The 18,979-nt window shown below is 34.4% G+C and overlaps 1 protein-coding gene across 9 annotated transcripts; it reads left to right on the top strand.

The window, feature by feature from the left end:
• Window positions 1-1,670: 1,670 nt before the first annotated feature.
• On the top strand, window positions 1,671-18,404 carry LOC127803917 (DNA (cytosine-5)-methyltransferase DRM2-like). 9 transcript variants are annotated; one of them, XM_052340553.1, is made up of 12 exons: window positions 1,671-2,049; window positions 2,130-2,263; window positions 6,932-7,003; window positions 8,869-8,912; window positions 9,107-9,268; window positions 10,493-10,592; window positions 10,682-10,728; window positions 12,021-12,149; window positions 13,622-13,721; window positions 15,143-15,234; window positions 17,043-17,762; window positions 17,873-18,404. In XM_052340553.1, the coding sequence occupies exons 4-12, from the start codon at window positions 8,910-8,912 to the stop codon at window positions 18,299-18,301; spliced, it is 1,782 nt and encodes a 593-aa protein (XP_052196513.1). In that variant the 5' UTR covers window positions 1,671-2,049; window positions 2,130-2,263; window positions 6,932-7,003; window positions 8,869-8,909; the 3' UTR covers window positions 18,302-18,404. The 9 variants fall into 9 exon arrangements, with proteins under 9 accessions (XP_052196513.1, XP_052196508.1, XP_052196511.1 ...); XM_052340548.1 differs by having other exon boundaries at window positions 8,815-8,912; XM_052340551.1 differs by having other exon boundaries at window positions 6,927-7,003.
• Window positions 18,405-18,979: the final 575 nt, after the last annotated feature.

Genomic DNA, 18,979 nt, shown 5'->3' with positions numbered 1-18,979 from the left:
TACATAATGTGATTATAAATGATAAGATTGCATTATTATAAAACGTGTTTATTTTTGAATTTTAAGAAAATTTATTTTATAATATTTTATTTAATCAATTTAATTATTAAATGATAAAATTAACTATTTTTAATAAAATTTTATTATTAAAATAAAATAATAAATTTAATTAATAAATTACTGACATTTGAATCATAATTTATATTAAATATTATTATACATAATATGCGTAATCTACTTAATAATATATTATATGTTATCTTATATTTTTAATTATAATATAAATATACTATATATTTCTAATTTTTAAATAAATATATTATTTAAAAAAAATAAGAATAAATATTTGTTCTCCTTTCTTTTTTTTTTTTAGAACCAAAAATATGAAAAATATATTGTATTTTCCATGTTTTAGATTTAGAGATTGTTTTGATTGAATACAATAAAAATAACATTTTGTTATTTTGAGTTTTCTTTATAAATTTGTTTTCTTATTCTTGAAAATACATTTTTAAAAATGATAAAATAAACGTATTTTTATTATTTTATAAAATTAAAAACTAAAAATGATTTGAAAACAATAAAAATAACACATCCTTATTTTTTTTTAGGGATGTTTTGATAATCTTGTAATATCACATCATGGTTTAGTTGATTGAATCAATCAAAGATAAATTATTAAAGTATAGCAACTACAAAATAAATAAATTCAACAAGTTGAACAAAAAGAATAAGAAAAATACTTGCACATGATATGAATTTAATTTGAAATTTAAAGATTTTTATTCGGACATATCAAACGGATCACGCAATGCTAGGTGTTATAAATAATCAAAAATTTAAGTCAAGCAAATTAAAAAATAAATATATTACCATAGTTGTCTTTATATTTGAAAGGATTTGTAGTTCTTAAGATAATAAATATAGATTTGTTATACATTTGTGTTTTATGAAAATAAACAAAAATGTTATTTGAATATTTATTTATGATTTTATTTGATAATATTTAAATGTTAATATGTTGTATATTTATAATAATGTGATCTGAAATATAATATATCAATATAAATACGTTAATATATGTTGTATATTTATATTAATGTGATATAAAATATATCAATATATTAGTGTTATAAATAAATATATAAAAATAATAAATAAGGTAAAGGGAGTGTTAAAAGTTAAACAATAAACGAAATAATATAAATGGTCTATCGTACACATTAAAAAGTTTGAGATATTACAAGATTATAAATTTGATTTTATTTTCATATAAGAATGCGCAATCAATTCTGACTACTTAAGGGACTAGATTTTTAGGATTCGGCTTATAGCGAATATGTCCATTTAACTAGAGCTCCATGGCAAGTGGGCCATAAATTTTTAAAATGGTAAAATATGTATGGATCAAATGTTAATTGTGATAAGGATTTATTGAATTTTTTATATTATAAAAAAAATAAGAAATTAAATATTTTTTTTAATAAAATTATTATAAACAGCTATAATTTATAATTTAGAGTTTAAGATTAGGATTTAAATTTAAAATTAATCAAAAATCCATAAAATCTAAATTTAAATTTTGCCAACTGAAATTAAATTCTTTAAATTTAAATTTATTATATTAAACGGGTCTAGATAGACCCGTTGGATAATGAGACCGGCCCAGAGCCATTAGCCATCCTCAGTCTCTCTCAATCTCCATTTCTCCCTGAAATCAAAGGCAAGAAGGGGACTGGAGTTTCCAGCCACCGCCAACCGACCTGGGCCACCGCCAACTATCTCCGACACTTCTCCTTTCTCCGATCAACCCGACGCCTCCATCTCCGGCACCGCGAGCCTCGGCCGACTATCTGCGACACTTCTCCGTTCTCCGCTCAGGCCAACGCCTCCATCTCTGGCACCGGGAGCCTTGGTCGACCATCTTCCTCCTCTCCGTTCTCCGCTCAGCCCGACGCCACCATCTCCGGCACCACGAGCCTCCGCCGGCCACTGCACCCATCTGCCATCTCCATTCTCCTTGGATCTGAACCCTCCGTCATTTGCTCGGTACATCTGCACTCTCAGAACTTTTTTTTTTTTCCTTCTAAGATCTGTTCTTTATGATTTTGTTTTTTTTCTTTGATTAGGGTTTTTCATCAACCATTATTGTCAAAATGAGATGCAATAGACGGTGAATTCATAAAGTTCCTCAACTCACCTATAGTTACAAGCCCCAAGTACGGAGCTAAAGTGCAATAGCTGGCTGCATTTGCAGACCTAAGTGAGCTATTAAACACTTTTTCTTGGTTTAATTTAAGTGATACCTGAGTTTAATTTAAGCTATTCTGATTCTTTTTCTTTTCCAGTGCAAGACACTAAACGTAGTGAAAGACACGAAGCCTATTAGGGTCCTGCGTTTAATTGATTGCTTTTGTTTTGTACTTAGTTATCATATATATTAATGTTGTTGATGTTAATATTATTATTTGGGAGGCGTAGTCAATACCACTATGGAATTTTCATGTGATCAAACTCAACTAGCTATAGGCTCTATGGCAATATTTTAGTTGATATAGAAACATGATCAATATCAATCAAGGAAGGGTGTATATGAGCTTCACATCAAACGATCAAGGAATCATGTCCCTTAGGGTGATTGAACCTAACCGTGCTATGCTTGACCGATATATATATATATATATAATATTTAATTGGTTTTTTTCTTCCTTTCTTGTTTCTTTTACTATTAGTATTATTGCTTATATTATTTTAAGGTTTATTGCTTTAAGTTGGGTATCGAGACTTGAGAGGATATATGTGTGCATATATATATATATATATATGACAGTACTACAGTTAGCTAACTCGTCACTTGTTGTTTCTTGCTTCCTTTCAATTAATTTATGAAAATGAAGGGTACATACATACAAGCAAACGAAAGTAAAAAGAAAAATATCAATAATCAATTCCTGGATAGGACAAATTTGAAAAACCAAGTGAAGCCTGTTATGAAATGAATGCCTCAACTTTATTGATGAATGGAAAACAGAACTTATATACAGAAGAAAGGAGGGGGAAAAAAACAGAAACAAAATTTCTGTTTCTAACTAATCTAACTAACCGAAATTAGTTTAGCTAATTAACAATAATCAGAAACTGATTTAACAACTTTTTCCTTCTTAACACTCCCCCTCAAGACAAGCATATATGTTATGAATGCTCATCTTGACCATTAAACTGTGAAATTGAGATGGATGCAACGCCTTTGTAAGCATGTCTGCTAGCTGGAGATTAGTCTTCAAATGCAACGGCTTTATCACTCCTGTAAGAATATTTTCTCTGACAAAATGACAATCCAACTCAATATGCTTTGTTCTTTCATAAAACACTGGATTCTTTGAGATATGCAATGCTGAAACATTATCACAATATAAATGCACTGATCCCTCATGACGAATTTTGAAGTCATTTAACAGATAAATCAGCCACATAACCTCACATGTTGTCACAACCATTGCCCTATACTCTGCTTCAGCAGAACTTCTTGCCACTGTTCACTGTTTCTTTGACTTCCAACTAACCAAAGCATCTCTATAGTCTTCCAGCAACTCGAGTATACTTTCTTTGAGATAATGAGATTCCATGCTTGGATCTGGCTATTTCAAGCCCAAGGAAATATTTCAGTTCACCTAAATCTTTAAGCTTAAAGCAGGAGCTCAAGTATTTCTTTAGATCTTCAATAAGAACAGTTTTGTTGCTTGCTATAATAATGTCATCAACATAAACCAATAAAGCAACAATATTTTGTCCCATATGTTTAGTGAACAAAGAGTAATCTGACTTTGATTGAATAAATTCACAGTGAAGCAAACACTCAGTAAACTTGGCATTCCACTGTCTGGAAGCTTGCTTTAAACCATACAATGATGTCTGTAATTTGCACACAAGCTTAATTTCTTTAGACTGTGAGCTACCATATGCAATAGCAGTCTCCCCCAGAAGCTAATAGCCAAGGGGAAGATCCATATAAACTTCGTTGGGAAGATCCCCATTAAGAAATGCATTATTAACATCAAGTTGAGAAAGGTACCAGTTATTAGCAGCAACAAGAGCAAGAAATACTAACAGTTGTGTGCTTGGCAACATGACTAAATGTCTCGTGATGGTCAAAGCCCTCCTTTTGATTAAAACCCTTAGCAATCAAACGAGCTTTGTACCTCTCAATGCTACTATTTGCCTTAAACTTAGTTTTGTACACCCATTTGCAACCAATGGCATGTTTACCCGAGGGTAAAGGAACAATCCGCCATGTGTTGTTGTCCTCTAAAGCTTTTAGTTCTTCTTGCATGGCATGTTGCCAATGAGCAAACTGACTTGCTTGAGCATAAGTGGTTGGTTCAAAAGTGGTGGAGATGGACAAGGTAAAAGCTTTGTACTGTGGGGACAGGTTATCATACGAAACAAAGTGTTAAATAGAATAGAAAGTACAACCATTGGATGAGGAAGGTAGAGAATCAGAAAACTGTAGGTTGGTGTGGTAGTCCTTGAGGTAAGAAGGTGGTTTGATAGGTCTAGTGCTGCGTCTAGGCTATAAAAAGGTAATAGGTGGGGATTCAGGTATAGTAGGAACATGATCAATTAAATCTGCAGTAGAATTAGGAGAAGCAACAAGAGAAGGAGAAGAAAAAGATAGATCAATAGATTGAGAATATGGATAAGGAGAAACAAAATCAATAGAGGGTGTTGAAGGAAAGGATGGAAGAATCAAATTAGGAACATTTAGTCCATTAAGAAACCCAAATGCATTATCTTTGAGTTGAGCATCAACAAACTTCTGAAAACATGCTTTGTTACATGAACCACACACACAATGTGGCAAAGGTCTAAATTTTTGCAATTCTTCCCCTACTCCATTGAGTTCAGTAAAATAAGAGTCAACGGACTTCGTACCTTGATTAATAGTGCATAAGAGATGCTGTAGATGACAAATTCTAGATTCATTTGGTTGAGAAAACCTTTGAAGTAATGTATCCCAAATGAGATGTGTATCCTCCATGTAAAACACCGTTGAAGCAATCGATGGTGAAATAGAACGCAACAACCATGCCACAATCAGATTGTTGCATCGTATCCACGGCAAGTAGAGAGGATCTTCTGGATCTGGTTTAGCTAGAGAACCATCCATGAACCTTGGCTTATTCCTAATAGAAACAACAAGCAAGAACGAGTGTTTCCAAGAAGTGAAATTTGTGGATGTAAGCTCTGGAGTAACAATCACAGAACTATGATTCTCAGAATGATGAAGATAATATGGTGAGAAAGGATCTTCAATAGGATTGAGTCTGGAGGCCGTGGTTGCTATTGAGGAAGTCAAAGGAAAAGCAATAGAAAATATCGGAAAGGAAGAAATGAAGCTTACAGAACAATCAAAGCTGCAATGGTTGTATCATAGAGAGAAGAGACGAGCACCAAGAGCTCTGATACCATGTTATGAAATGAATGCCTCAACTTTATTGATGAATGGAAAACATAACTTATATACAGAAGAAAGGAGGGGAAAAAAACAGAAACAAAAATTTTGTTTCTAACTAACTGAAATTAGTTTAGCTAATTAACAATAATCAAAAACTGATTTAACAACTTTCTCCTTCTTAACAAAGCCAAAATCTCTTTTTTAGTGGTTTATTCATATTTATTTTTCTGGTTAAAGAAATTATTTTGTTCTCTTTTGTTGGACTTAATAAAGACATATGTATACCATATCGTCTTTCTGTCCATGGTATTTCCTCTTCTTCATTCTTTGATTGGCAACTTAAAGAGTCGAATATGTTCTTTGCCTGTAGGAATAATCTAGCAGGCAAGATTCCAGAGTCTCTATCTCAGTGTGATAATCTTCAGGCTCTTGACCTTTCTTACGATAACTTGAACCGGGACCCACTTGCTCTTCCCATACTTTGTCAAATCTTTTAGTGCCTTATAGAAGGTGACCTAAGAAGAGTGGACAACAGAAAACTAATAATAAAAGTGATAACTCTTCTAAAACAAAAAACAAAGATAAACTATAAAAACATTAATCGATTTAAGTTTATCTAGCTAGAATTAGAAAGGAGTAGAAGCAGAATTTCACATATTCCTTGTTTAGGTGACATGATTGAAATGTGTTCATTTACGCTGTGTTCATGTCTTGAGTCCATGCCCACACTTCATAGTATGGATAATATGTTTGCAAGCTTTTTTCCTTTTTATCTGTACAAATATATATAATTAGCGAGTTAGAATCCATACTATTGACGCACCTAGTGGGTTTTAAGGTGGTAGTTGTTGTATCAAATATAAAGGAAGAAATTAAATTTGGTATTCCCCTAAAAGTAAGATTTTGTATATCCTTGTCTTGCCTTACCTTAGATTTCCTTCATCAATACATCAATCAAAAACCAAATGATATTATGATATTTAGTTAATTAACTTCAAAACAGTCCATCTAAGTGAAAATGCATAATTTATGAAATGACAACACATAATTTATGAAAACAGTCCATCTAAGTGATCCAAGGGATGACAACACATTTCGTTCAAATCCAACAATTGAAAGCCAACTTGAGTTTTGTCTTCTATTGTTCTATTTTCACTAAAACGACAAATTGATGTATCATTATCCGATGTGGCATGTGTAGAGGAGATTTTCCACCTTAGATTGTGCTTTCAGTTTCTCGTTGACCAAAATTGCCTTCCTTCATCCACTTCTCCTTTTCAGTTTGATTCTTGCCTCCCCCCCCCCCCCCCTCTCTCTCTCAACCAAAATCTAGTCTTTTCGCTCTCTTATTTCTGTATCTGTTTGTATGCAAGTTGTATGCTTTTTCGTTCTTTGCCGAATTTCTTTGTGTTTTCTTGGCAATTTTTTTATTTCAATTGCCTAGCTCTTTAAGCATTTCTAATGTTTCAAGGATAGTTTCGGAGGAGCGAAGTACATTTATCGATTTTGTCGAGGAGTTCAGCAATTTGTTGATTCTCGAAGCTTGAGGTAAGGTCTCTTTCAGTAGTTGAATTTGCTGGTTTAAAGCATAATTCTTGTTTGTATGACTGTTGGGTTATTCAATTGAAGCCATGTGGTGTTGAGTCTAGGTATTGGAATTTGATGAAGTAAGAGTTGCTAGGGTTTTTATTTTCTAGTGTTTTCTCCCCTTTTTTGGGTTTAATTTTGACAAGGTAAAGCATTTAATCCGGTGAATTAGGGTTTGTGGGGTTTAAGATAGGTTGGACTTTGTTTAGTTACGAAGAGTTGCTTGTAACAATGTTGTCACTTGTTCTGCCAATTCTCATCATTTTTTATTTTTGAAACCGACAAATTCTGTTGTTCCAAAAGCTCCATCTGGTTATGGAACTATTTTTCAAAATGCCAAAATAAGCCTTTTTTCTTGCATGCTGATTTCTAAAACGGATTTTGTTGAATAGTAATTCACATGATTTGTAAACTAAAATTAGGAATTCGAGTGAGATGAACATAAGAAAGGACTATGTTTCTCTTCTTTCACTGTCTTGCTTGATTATCTTTCATGAAATTCTTTTAAGTGTTTAGACGTTTCCCATATACAGTGGGAGTCTCCCCCCGCCCCCATCTCTTTCTTTAGGAGAGATCAGACTTCACATATTTTTCATTGTTCTATAAGTTAATAAATATTTACATTTGATTTGAAGTTAATTAACTAAATATCGTAATATCATTTCATTTTTGATTGTTTTGTTTATAAAGGAAATTTAAGGTAAGGCAAGGATCTCCAAAATTTTACTTTAGGGGAATACCAAATTTAATTTCTTCCTTTATATATCAGTACAACAATTACCACCTTAAAACCCACTAGGTGGGCCAGCAGTTTGGATTCTAACTCGCTAATTATATATATTTGTACGAATAAAAAAGAAAAAAGCTTGCAAACATATCATCTATACTATGAAGCATGGATTTGGACTCGAGACATGAATACAACAGAAATGAACGAATTGATTGCTTCAGTTTTCAGAAAATCAGAAAAATCTTCAATCTTCCATATGACACTATACCATGGCAATGACACATAAGTTATTTTCTTAACTTAAAATATGTTTCATGTGTGTTTGAGTGATGGAGGTAATATGTTTCCATAGGTTATTTTCTTGACTTACAATATGTTCCACGTGTGTTTGAGTGATGGAGGTAATATGTTCCTATACTCTCCATGATGGATTTTGTTATCCCCTAACTGTTCATAAATGTCAAGTTCTGGATCATTGTCATAATCCTAACTTTTATGTCAACTAGCTGGGGTTTATGGCCATATCTTTTGTAAAACCATTATATTCCGTATCATGTTTAAAAATTTTCATTGAGTTCTGTTTTGATCTTCCTCTTACTCAATTTGGTCGTCGTTGTTGCTTCAAACTTCTTTCATTTTATCCACTTTGCAGACCATTATTATTATTACTATTATATTTTGATTTTATTTTGTTTAAATGAGGAAAATACTACATCTATGTATCATATGGTCTTGTGGATTTATGAATCTTAAAAATCTGCATGTCAAGCCAGAGGACCAATGGTAATGAGTTTTGTTAATAATTCCTCTAATGGTAATGCAATCCCCTGGTCCTCTTAAATTTTTTGGTCTCCAATTTCTGGAATTATTCTATACTTTCTTGTTGCATTACCCCGCTTTGCCTAAAGAAAAGAGGAATGAAAGGAAGAATGATAAAATGAAATAAAAATGATTTCTTGAATCATTTTGCCAAGTGCAGCTTAACATATTGTCTTTCCCCCCCTCTCCTTAGGTTCATGATGACTTATAACTTTTGCTTCAGGTCTACATTATGTGTTGCTCAATTGTTCCAACTCTTTTCATCCATTTCTTATAGAGCTCAGAACCTGTCCCTGGAGGAAAAGTGGAGTCTGCAAAATGGTACGTGTATTTACTCATGCAACCTCAAGTTTAATCTCTATTCTTTTATTACTACAAGATTATTGTTTCTAAATTAGCATAATCCTTGGTAACCAATCTTGGTTGGTAATCCAAGGTGAAAATGTTATCCTTGTGGTCAACTATTTTAACTGCAATTTGTTTTCCTTTCTCTTATGATTTCTTCCAAATTGTAGGTGGATGGCAATGCCTCTGGGGAAGAGAATGACAACATTGACTGGGATACTGAAGATGAACTGGAAATTCTGGACTTTCCCTTGTCGTCTTGTTCAAGTTTGACAAATCCTGGTTCAACTGTGACTAATCCAGGTGGAAAAGCTACTGTAGATACTGGAGAGGTAAATATTATCTTTGTATGGAAGAATCCATGGTGGAAATTATATACGTAACTAAAGTTGATATGCAAATTGTGTGCAAACATTGTTAAATGTTTTTACTGTATGCATTTATAGAATTATTTATTGGGTAAATATAGGTCTTAATGTATCACTTAATTGATCGCCTTGTAAAAATGAAGCAAAGAAGGTAGCTGTGCATGGGATGATGCAAATTTTATGCAAACATGGTTAAATGTTTTTACTGCATGCTTTTGTAGAATTGTTTATTGGGTCATCATGTTTATGTACACTTCATTGAGGTAGGTAATAAAGCAAAGTCTAAGGCTTGTAAAAATTTGTACCGTTAAATTGATATAAAAGATTGAAAAAAAGATGTATGGAAGCTGGCTAAAGAAAAAGAAAGAAGGACAAGGGATGTAAGCCAAGTCCATTGAATAAGGGGCAAAAGGTGCTATTAAATAAGAGGGTGGTTAAAAAGAGATGGAAGGAATACTTCAATATATTTAATGAATGTGGAGAAACAAATTTTATATTATGGCATTTTAGCAATTCAGAAAAAGATATAAATTATATGTTCTATAGACATTTTACTATGAAGAAGATATAATGAGGTTTCTTGACAACTGGAGAAATAACACTAATGCCTAGAGCCCAGTTACAAGAATAAAGGAGATACTCAATGTTATGGAAATTATAGGTTTATATAGTACAGAATATTGGGCAATAAAGTACCAATGTGTGAAAAATATGAGCATGACCAAGATGATGATACTAAGATCGATGTGTTTCCATACAAGAGAAGATAAAATTAGAAATGAGGTTATTCTTGATAAGGTTGGAGTGGAAGACCACTAGAGACTTCTGTGAGGAGAGTTGATGGCATGGATCAGGTGGTTTAGAAAAGAGGTAAGAGGAAGACCGAAAAGAAAACATGTTGGGAGACACTTAGGTTTGATATTCAATATATGGGCCTTACTGAAGAAAATGCAATGGATAGAAATGAATGGAAATCTAGAATTTAAGTCGCTGAACCCACATAGCCGGATAAAAACGTGATATGTTGTTGTTTATCTATCATGTAGAAGCTATAAATGCTTTCTTTACATTGGTTTTCTTGTGTAATGGAGCTTGGGGATTTTTCTTCATTTTTGTATCACATTTGTTATGCTCATTGTTTTCTATCCATACTATGAACTTACCGTTGACTCCTTTTGTCTTCTAAAGGCAAGCTCATCAACGGGTCCTTCTCACTCCAAGTTGATTCATCATTTTGTAGCAATGGGGTTTCCTGAGAATCTGGTTGAAAAGGCTATTAAGGAAAATGGTAAATGCAGTTTTACTTCTTTTTACATGGTAGTTTTCAGCTTGAAAGTGTACTTTATGACTTCTTTTTATTTTTTAAAAAATGTGCAGGAGAAGGAAATACAGACTTAATCCTAGAAACTTTACTTACATATTCGGTGAGTCATTCATGCCTCATTCTCAAATTCTGTTGCTATTTTATCTGAATTCTTGAGTTTCATAATCACACCTGTCCCTTTCCCACCACATTGGCTCACCCACCACACTCAACTTCCTGAAGAAAAAGGAACAAGAGGGGGAAAAAACCTGCCAGGGAGTAGAAACATGACCTTAGATATGACAGAAAAAACCATCTGTATATGTTTTTTCCGTCAGTAATTTGAAGAATCATACTAACGAGGATATATTTTTAGATATATAGACTTCCTAGAATTGGTGTCCCAGGACTGGTTCCAAAAGTGGCTTTTCCTGAGAGTTGTTACATCAATTAGGATAGTTTCTCTGGTCACATATTGTCCATGATGATAAAAGTTACTAGTTTTTACGTTTCAAATTACGAGGAGTGCTAGCTCCTCCATGTTTAGCAGATATGAAAGTGGACTGTGGTAATATGCTAATATGCAAACCAAAATGTTCACGTTTCTTGCTTCCATTGATGCATGAATTTCAATTGGTCTAAAGGTTGTGGAAATGAAAATGATTTGGACATGACCATATCTACTTGCAGTTTCCCTTATATAATACTGGAACTATTTGACAGAGGTTCCATGCTAGGCAGTTATTTCTGTTGCTTTATTTGCAAGAATTTGGAGTGAGTTATAATTGGTAATTATTTTGTTTTTTTTATCCGGAGGAAAGTAATAGTGAACGAAATTTGAGCCACAAGTTATTTTTTTGTGAAGATGGCCACAATAAATTTTGCCCCATCGTATATCCAGTCTGGCAAAGATGAAGTAGCTTAGTTTGGTCAAGAGGCAGTCTAACAATGACCTGGCACCCCCGCCCCCCAACAAGCACACATGCATGCACAATACAAAAAGAGATAATTAAGCAAATGTTTTATCTAAAAGTGTGCCTTAAGTAGGATTAGGATCTAAATGACAGCCCCACCTTGGCCTATAATACTACACCAATCAGTGTGATCACTTCCATGAAAGTGGGTCTTAGGATGGAACAATCTCATCAAAATTGAGATTTTTATAACTATGCTTGGTGCTCACCTTCTTCAACTTCAAGTAAGCATGTGCTTAGTGCATCTTCATGCTATTTCACATTATGGATTTGATCACTTATCCATTAATCAAGTTTGGGCTTGCCTCTAATGAGCAATATTGTCTACACAGAACTCTTAATCTTTCTAAGTTGAACCTTTGATCTCTAATTGGAGTGGTTTCTCCTATGTAAGGTATTTGTATGCAGTTTGGCATTCACAATTTTCTAATTTTTCTAGGCTATTGAAAGCTCTTCGGAGCAACAGCAACAGCAAGAGCAAGCTGTCGATTCGGACCAGTGCTCTTCAGAATATGGTGAAAACATTCTTGATGATCTCTCTGATTCATATAGTTGGTCTGAAGATGAGGTAGGTATATCCTTCTGGTTACAATTAACACGTAGTTAATTGTTGCATGTATTGCTCGACCACTTAAATCACCTAATATCCTTCTGAAAATAGTCAACAACCAGCAAATAGTCATTGCTCCTTACCAGAACTGTCTTAATGGCATATGTGGGATGTAATAATGTAAATTATTTGAAGATGCATGGTTACTGTTACTTCTTTTTGAGTAACTAAAATATTGTTGTAAGTTGTATCACTGCATCCCTGTCATTACATAGGGGAGCATACAAACTTTTGGTGGATCTAGCTTTGGACTGGTTATAATTGAATATTTCAATCTATTTTAAGGCCTTATGTGTTGCATGGTTATGGATAAATTGACTAGGCATGTATAGAAATTAGGTACCATAGAATATGCTATTTTTTAATGACATTGTTTTAGTGAATCAAACAAGATAAATAGGTAAAGATTAAGTTAAGAAATTCATACTGTAGATCTAGAAATGGCAAGTTTTAAGAAATTTGGACCATAACTGAATATACAGAATGTAACTTTAGTGAAAATGAAGTAGGAACAAAGCAGTAGTCATAATTGAAGGCTGAGGATACCAAAAAGTGAGCAATTCCAGTATCTAGGGCATGAGGATGGATAGATTTAATGAAGGATCCTAAGAGACTGAATGGAAAATTTTATAGGACAATTAAAAGCCCAATCATGTATTTTAGTATCAAGTAAAATGTTAGTAAAATGATGTGGTTGAGGCAAGGATGCTAAGATGAAGTATGGAAAAAGGGGATAGGGTAGGATTTAATGGATCTTTGAGAAGATGAAGGCAGCATCTATGAATAAATGATGAGTGAAAGTTGGTTAAGATGGTTGGAGTATGGGCAACAAAAACCAATAAAAGCCCTAATTAGAAAATTGACATTATTCACAATGAAGGTAATGGTTGAGGACGAGGAAGAAATTACCTTGGACTGAGATAATAAAAAACATGATCTATTGTGGTTAGCTAAACTGTTGCCACTACTAGAGCTGAAGGAATTAGAGGATGCATATAGCAAACCCGAAGTAATAGGGAACGATTATTGAGTTGAATTTATTTCAATTTATATGACAGCAATTTTAGCATCAGACAGGGTAGGATCTAGAACTGTCAAAACAGACTCCATAATTGCCAGCATGTCTTAAACAGTTTGGTGATGGTGGTAATGATAACTTCCAGTATCTAGAAGGTTCCATAATGACAGACGTGAATGGTTTTTTCAATTAGTTTGTTCAGGTGGACTTCTTTTCAGGTAGTAAATTTTCTTGATAGGCTAAGTCAGTCTTGTCTGATAAGTCTGTAATCTTTTAAGCTTTTGAAAATAGTAGCATTCCTACTAGTTGTGTGATGATTGTTTGATCTAGCACTCTTGAATTTGCCTAAAGATGTAGTTTCTTTTTGGTTTTCCTGTATGCTTTGCTCTTTGTAATTGATTTCTCTTTGCAGGAAAATACAGATTCCTTGTCTGATAAGGATAAAACCTTGTTATCCCTGGCAAATATGGGCTACACAGTTGAAGAGGCCTCTATAGCTATGGATAGATGTGGTGTGTCATTGATGAGGCATTTGTTTTATGCTGCTGTAGTAAGCAACTTTGTCAATGATTGATATGCTGTCTTTGTCAATGATTGTAGTATGTAACTCTTGTCCTGAAAGCAGTTAATTTTTTTTTCTTTATATAAGTGATGATTTTATATAAAAAACTGCCTTAAGTGCAGAGTAATCAAAACATCTAAGTTGAAAGAAAGAAACAAGGGTAAATGGGGCTTGTTTTCTTAACCAAGAGAATATGGAAATTAGAAATCTTCCCTTTAGTCCAGAACCATGGATCTTCAGCTGTTTCTTTTGCATCACAACCCTCACATCACCAAAAAGGGCAGCGAGACTCCAAGCAAATCTCCCACTTCTAAAAGGGCAATTGCTTGGGGAGTGGAACAGTTCTGGGGCTGGCGTTTTTCGCCTGCCTGTTTTCCTTAAACATGTGAAAAGTTGGTTTGGTTTTCCAGTTTAACTGTCTAGTCTTCAGTCTTCCCTCATGGAGCTTAAACACTTGCAGTTTCTTTACATTCATCAAAGACTCAGATATGTTTTCTGAATGTCATGGGTACTTCTGTTCTACTGAGTTCGCCGATTAAAGTTATGCATTGGGTCACCTTCCAGTCCATGTGATGTCTTTCCTTCCAGTCCATGTGATATCTTTCTCATACTGCTGGTCCTTGATGCTTGCTACTACAGTAGTTTAACTGCTGTATTGCAAATGTACTATCATGACATTATACAGGTTATTTGCCACAGTTTCTCTCTCTCTACAAACTGTACCATGAAAAAATTATCCTCTGAATAGTTGTAGATTAGAATCAGTAGATCTCTGTTCAGGTTATATACTTTGACTAGATTATGCACCCATTGATTCTGAACCTTTCAACTGCATGTTGATAACAGTGTTTGAGTCCAATTTTATCTAATTTGTAGAGAAATATACTCATTTAGGATAGGGGAAAGTTGAATTGGAGTAGTTCTTATTATTTAGGTCGTAAATGTAACACCTCTAATATGAACTGGTTTCTTTTCACTCCGTTGTATATGTTAGTTAATGGGATTCAAGCTTGAGTCTCTTTAAAGTTAAAGTGTAACTGACTTCATTTGATATAATTTCTTCTTCTTTGTCTTCCTGATGTGTGCTATAAATTCTAATGAATGAACAATGAATGAATCTTGTAATTGGTTCTGGCATTGGGTAGCCTCACCTTTCGTATGCTCTGGAATACTGTCAAATTAATGCACTGGAAGTCTGAAATGAAAGTTCCGCATGCCACTTTACTTGATATTAATTGTCATATGTGGAAGTTTTGGGATATAATTTGTGCTGAGTGATACAACAAACTTTGTTTTTTCTCCTTTTATATTGTAGTTGCATCTTCATCGTTATTGAGCTTTTTATTCTATAATGCCTTCAAAATACTGCAGGTCCACATGCCTCCATTGGTGAGCTAACAGATTTCATATGTGCTGCTCAAATGGCAAAGGCAGCAGATCCCTATCTACCTGATGATACAAAGGTATGTTTTCACTTTTTTTCTTTCTTACCCTTTCAACCTTTCCTCTTACAACCATAAGGTTCAATTAACCCTATTGGAATGTAAGGCCTTGCTCTCTTTGCTGTTTTCAGCTCGTTTTGAATTTTTAATTTTTCAAAATACTAAAAATGTGTTTACTTTACTATTTTCAAAAACGCATTTTTGAAAATAAAGAAAAATTTTGTAGAAAAAAAACCCGAAACAACATTTGAGTGTTTTCAGTCAAAACTAATTGAAAACACAAAACGCGGAAAACACCACCCCCACCCCCACCCCCACCCCCAAACCCAATCTTGAACCCATCATCTCTTTCTCACTCTTTCTTTCCTCTCGTCTATCCTTTCTTCTCTCTTCTTGTTGTCGTCAGCCTCGCTCGCCACCGCCGCTGACTCCTCTTTCCTCCTTCATCCTCCATCGTTGGCGGCCACATGAAGCCAACAATGATGGCTTGATGATGTCGATGGTGGCTTGATGAGGCTTGGCAAACGACGGTCATGGTAAAGCAAGTAGGCAATGATGGCTTGATGACCCAATGCCTACCAAGCAACATCCAAACGACGGTTGATGGCCTGAAACCATCGGCCACGCTGGTCAGTGGTGACTGACTGCGTTTTTTAAGTTTGACTGAAAATTAAAAATCAGATTTATCAAAATCTAACCGTTAAATCTGATCCATTTTTATGTATTTTAACCCTCTTGGCTTGGCCTTTCTAATGGTAGACTCTGATCGTGTGAATCTTTGGTCGACGGTAATTGCCGGCGATGGAGAAGAAGTAGGTGCCGGAGATAATAGAAAGAGAAAAATAAAAAAGAAAAGAAGAAAAAAAAAGAAAAATTTATTCTTAAATTTAGAAAATAAAATTATATATTTATTTAAAATTTTAAAAATGTAGTATATATATATTATAATTAAAAATATATATTGGGTATAGTATATTAGTAAGTGTATTACACATGTATAATAAACAACAACAACAACAACATATCCAGCCTTTATTCCACTATGTGGGGTCGGCTACATGAATTCTAGACTTCCATGTATTTCTGTCTTTTGTCATATCCTCATTTAGATCTATATATTTCATATCAAATTTTAATGTCTCTCCCAAAGTCTTCTTGGGTCTATCTCTACCTCTTTTTGTGACTAATTGTTCCATTTCATCAACTTTCCTCACAGGAGCGTCTCTTACTCTCCTTTTCACATGACCAAACCATCTTAGTCTAGTCTCTCTCATCTTCTCCTTGATTGGCACTACTCCTACCTTATTACGAATAACTTCATTTCTAATTTTATCCTTTCTTGTATGTCCGCACATCCATCTTAAAATCCTCATCTCCGCTACTCTCATCTTTTGCTCATGCTGGTATTTGACTGCCCAACATTCTGAGCCATACAGCAAGACTGGTCTTATAACTGTCTTATAAAATTTTCTTTTCAATTTTAATGGGATTTTACCATCACATAACACCTCGATGAAGTTGATTTTATTATTTAATAATCAAATTTCTTAAATAAAATATCATAAAATAACATTTTACAAAATTTCAAAGTAAATTCGTTTTCTAATTTTCTGTTTTAAGAAATAGTTTTTTAGAATGATAAAAAAAAATGCGTTTTTAAAATTTTCAAAATAGACATTCAAAATATAAAATTGAAAATGAATTCAAAACTCAAAACTGAATCATAAAGAGAACACCACTTAAATTTTTTACAGCTTTGTAGAGATTATGTTGATTATTATTCTTTTTAGTAAATTTCTCCATATTTGGCACCTTCTCTATATTTACAGCCAAAACCAAAGCTAATATTCCACAAAGGTAAGCCCAAGAGGAAACTTTTTGACAGTGAACTGTTGGGAAGGAAAAGACAGAGGGAGATTGATGATGAGGCGATTCATCTTCCAAATCCAATGATTGGGTATGGGGTCCCTACCGAAACGTCTCCAACCCTTCGTAGAAGCCTTCCAGAGGCAGCCATCGGGCCTCCCTACTTCTATTACGAGAATGTGGCACTAGCTCCCAAAGGAGTGTGGGACACTATTAAGAGATTCTTATATGATGTTGAGCCAGAGTTCGTCGACTCAAAGTATTTTTGTGCATCGGCAAGGAAAAGAGGCTACGTTCACAATCTCCCGGTTGAGAACAGATTTCCTCTTGTGCCACTCCCTCCTCGCACCATTTATGAAGCATTTCCCTTAACAAGGAGATGGTGGCCTTCTTGGGATACAAGAACAAAGCTGAATTGCATACAGACTTGCATTGCAAGCGCAAAACTGACTGATAGGATCCGAAAGGCTCTGGAGGAGTGGGATGACGAGCCACCCTTGCACGTGCAGAAGTACGTACTTGATCAGTGTCGAAAGTGGAATCTAGTATGGGTAGGAAGGTGCAAGGTTGCGCCTCTGGAGCCTGATGAAGTGGAAATGCTGTTGGGGTTCCCAAGGAACCATACAAGGGGAGGTGGTATTAGCAGAACCGACAGATATAAATCCCTCGGTAATTCATTCCAGGTGAGCGGTTAGGTCATCATTCTCCCAGTTGAGCATTCCCTTTCTCTGTTCTTTCCCGTTTTGTCAAATTTTGTCGAATGATCCTTTATTTTTTCGGGTTTTTGCTTCAGGTGGACACCGTGGCCTATCACTTCTCTGTCTTGAAGGAAATGTTCCCGGGAGGCATCAACCTTTTGTCCCTTTTCTCTGGAATTGGGGGCGCAGAAGTTGCGCTTCATCGGCTTGGTATCCCCTTAAAGACTGTTGTGTCGGTTGAGATCTCTGAAGTCAACAGGAACATCGTCCGAAGTTGGTGGGAACAAACCAACCAAAAGGGAAAGCTGATCGACTTTGAGGATGTTCAGCAGTTGAACGGTGACCGGCTGGAGCAGATCATCAACTCAGTTGGCGGCTTCGATCTTGTCGTCGGTGGAAGCCCCTGCAACAACCTCACCGGGAGCAACCGGTACAGCCGGGACGGCCTTGAGGGCAAAGATTCTGCTCTATTCTACGATTATTTTCGTATACTCGACTTGGTCAAATGTATTATGGGGAAATAACAACAATAATTTGAGGTCAAACTCAAAAGGGAAGGGCCGTCCCATTTTCCCTAACTGTACTTGTTGTATCTTATTTCAATCTATTGGGCCCTTCTTTGGTACAGCATAGCCAACTCCCATCATTTAGTTTGAATTGAATTTTGAAATGCTGGAAAAGCAAGGCATGTCTCCTCTCCTCTGTTGATTTTTTTCTCTAATTGTTTTGGTATTGTGAGTTAAAACTCCTGATATACCCAAGAAGAGAGGACTTGATTATTTTAACACTCAAGTTTAATACTTTTATTGGTATTTTTGTATTGAAATTTTATACTTTTGCATTAATACGATACATAATATAAGACAATAATATAGAATGTTGTCGTAATTATGAGTATTTAAATGACATTTTTGTTGTTTATATATGTTATTTGAGGCAGTGATGAACTAATAGTAAATTATATTCAAAGCTTTCAATGGATCAAATTTCCTTTTGGAGGCAATTAGCTTTTTTATTTTTTTTTATAAGAAATTTAAGAGATCCTCGTAACATAATTAGTCTTTGATCTAATACATTTCATCTGACTCTAAAATTCGCAATCTGCCTCGCTTCATTTCAAGGTATATGAACAAATGATTCGCGAGTTGAAATTTGAGAGTTTAATATCTCAAAATTAACACAAATTATTACAATTTGCATGG

This window comes from Diospyros lotus, chromosome 6 (assembly GCF_014633365.1).
Source record: "Diospyros lotus cultivar Yz01 chromosome 6, ASM1463336v1, whole genome shotgun sequence".
Lineage (NCBI taxonomy): Eukaryota > Viridiplantae > Streptophyta > Magnoliopsida > Ericales > Ebenaceae > Diospyros > Diospyros lotus.
This window is presented reverse-complemented; position numbering and strand designations above follow the sequence as displayed.

Excerpts from the sequence above, each read along its gene's own strand:
- LOC127803917 (XM_052340555.1), top strand. Across the intron at positions 9,269-10,492 it reads CTACTGTAGATACTGGAGAG|GCAAGCTCATCAACGGGTCC; the intron begins GTAAATATTATC and ends TGTCTTCTAAAG. Across the intron at positions 17,763-17,872 it reads CCCTCGGTAATTCATTCCAG|GTGGACACCGTGGCCTATCA; the intron begins GTGAGCGGTTAG and ends TTTTTGCTTCAG.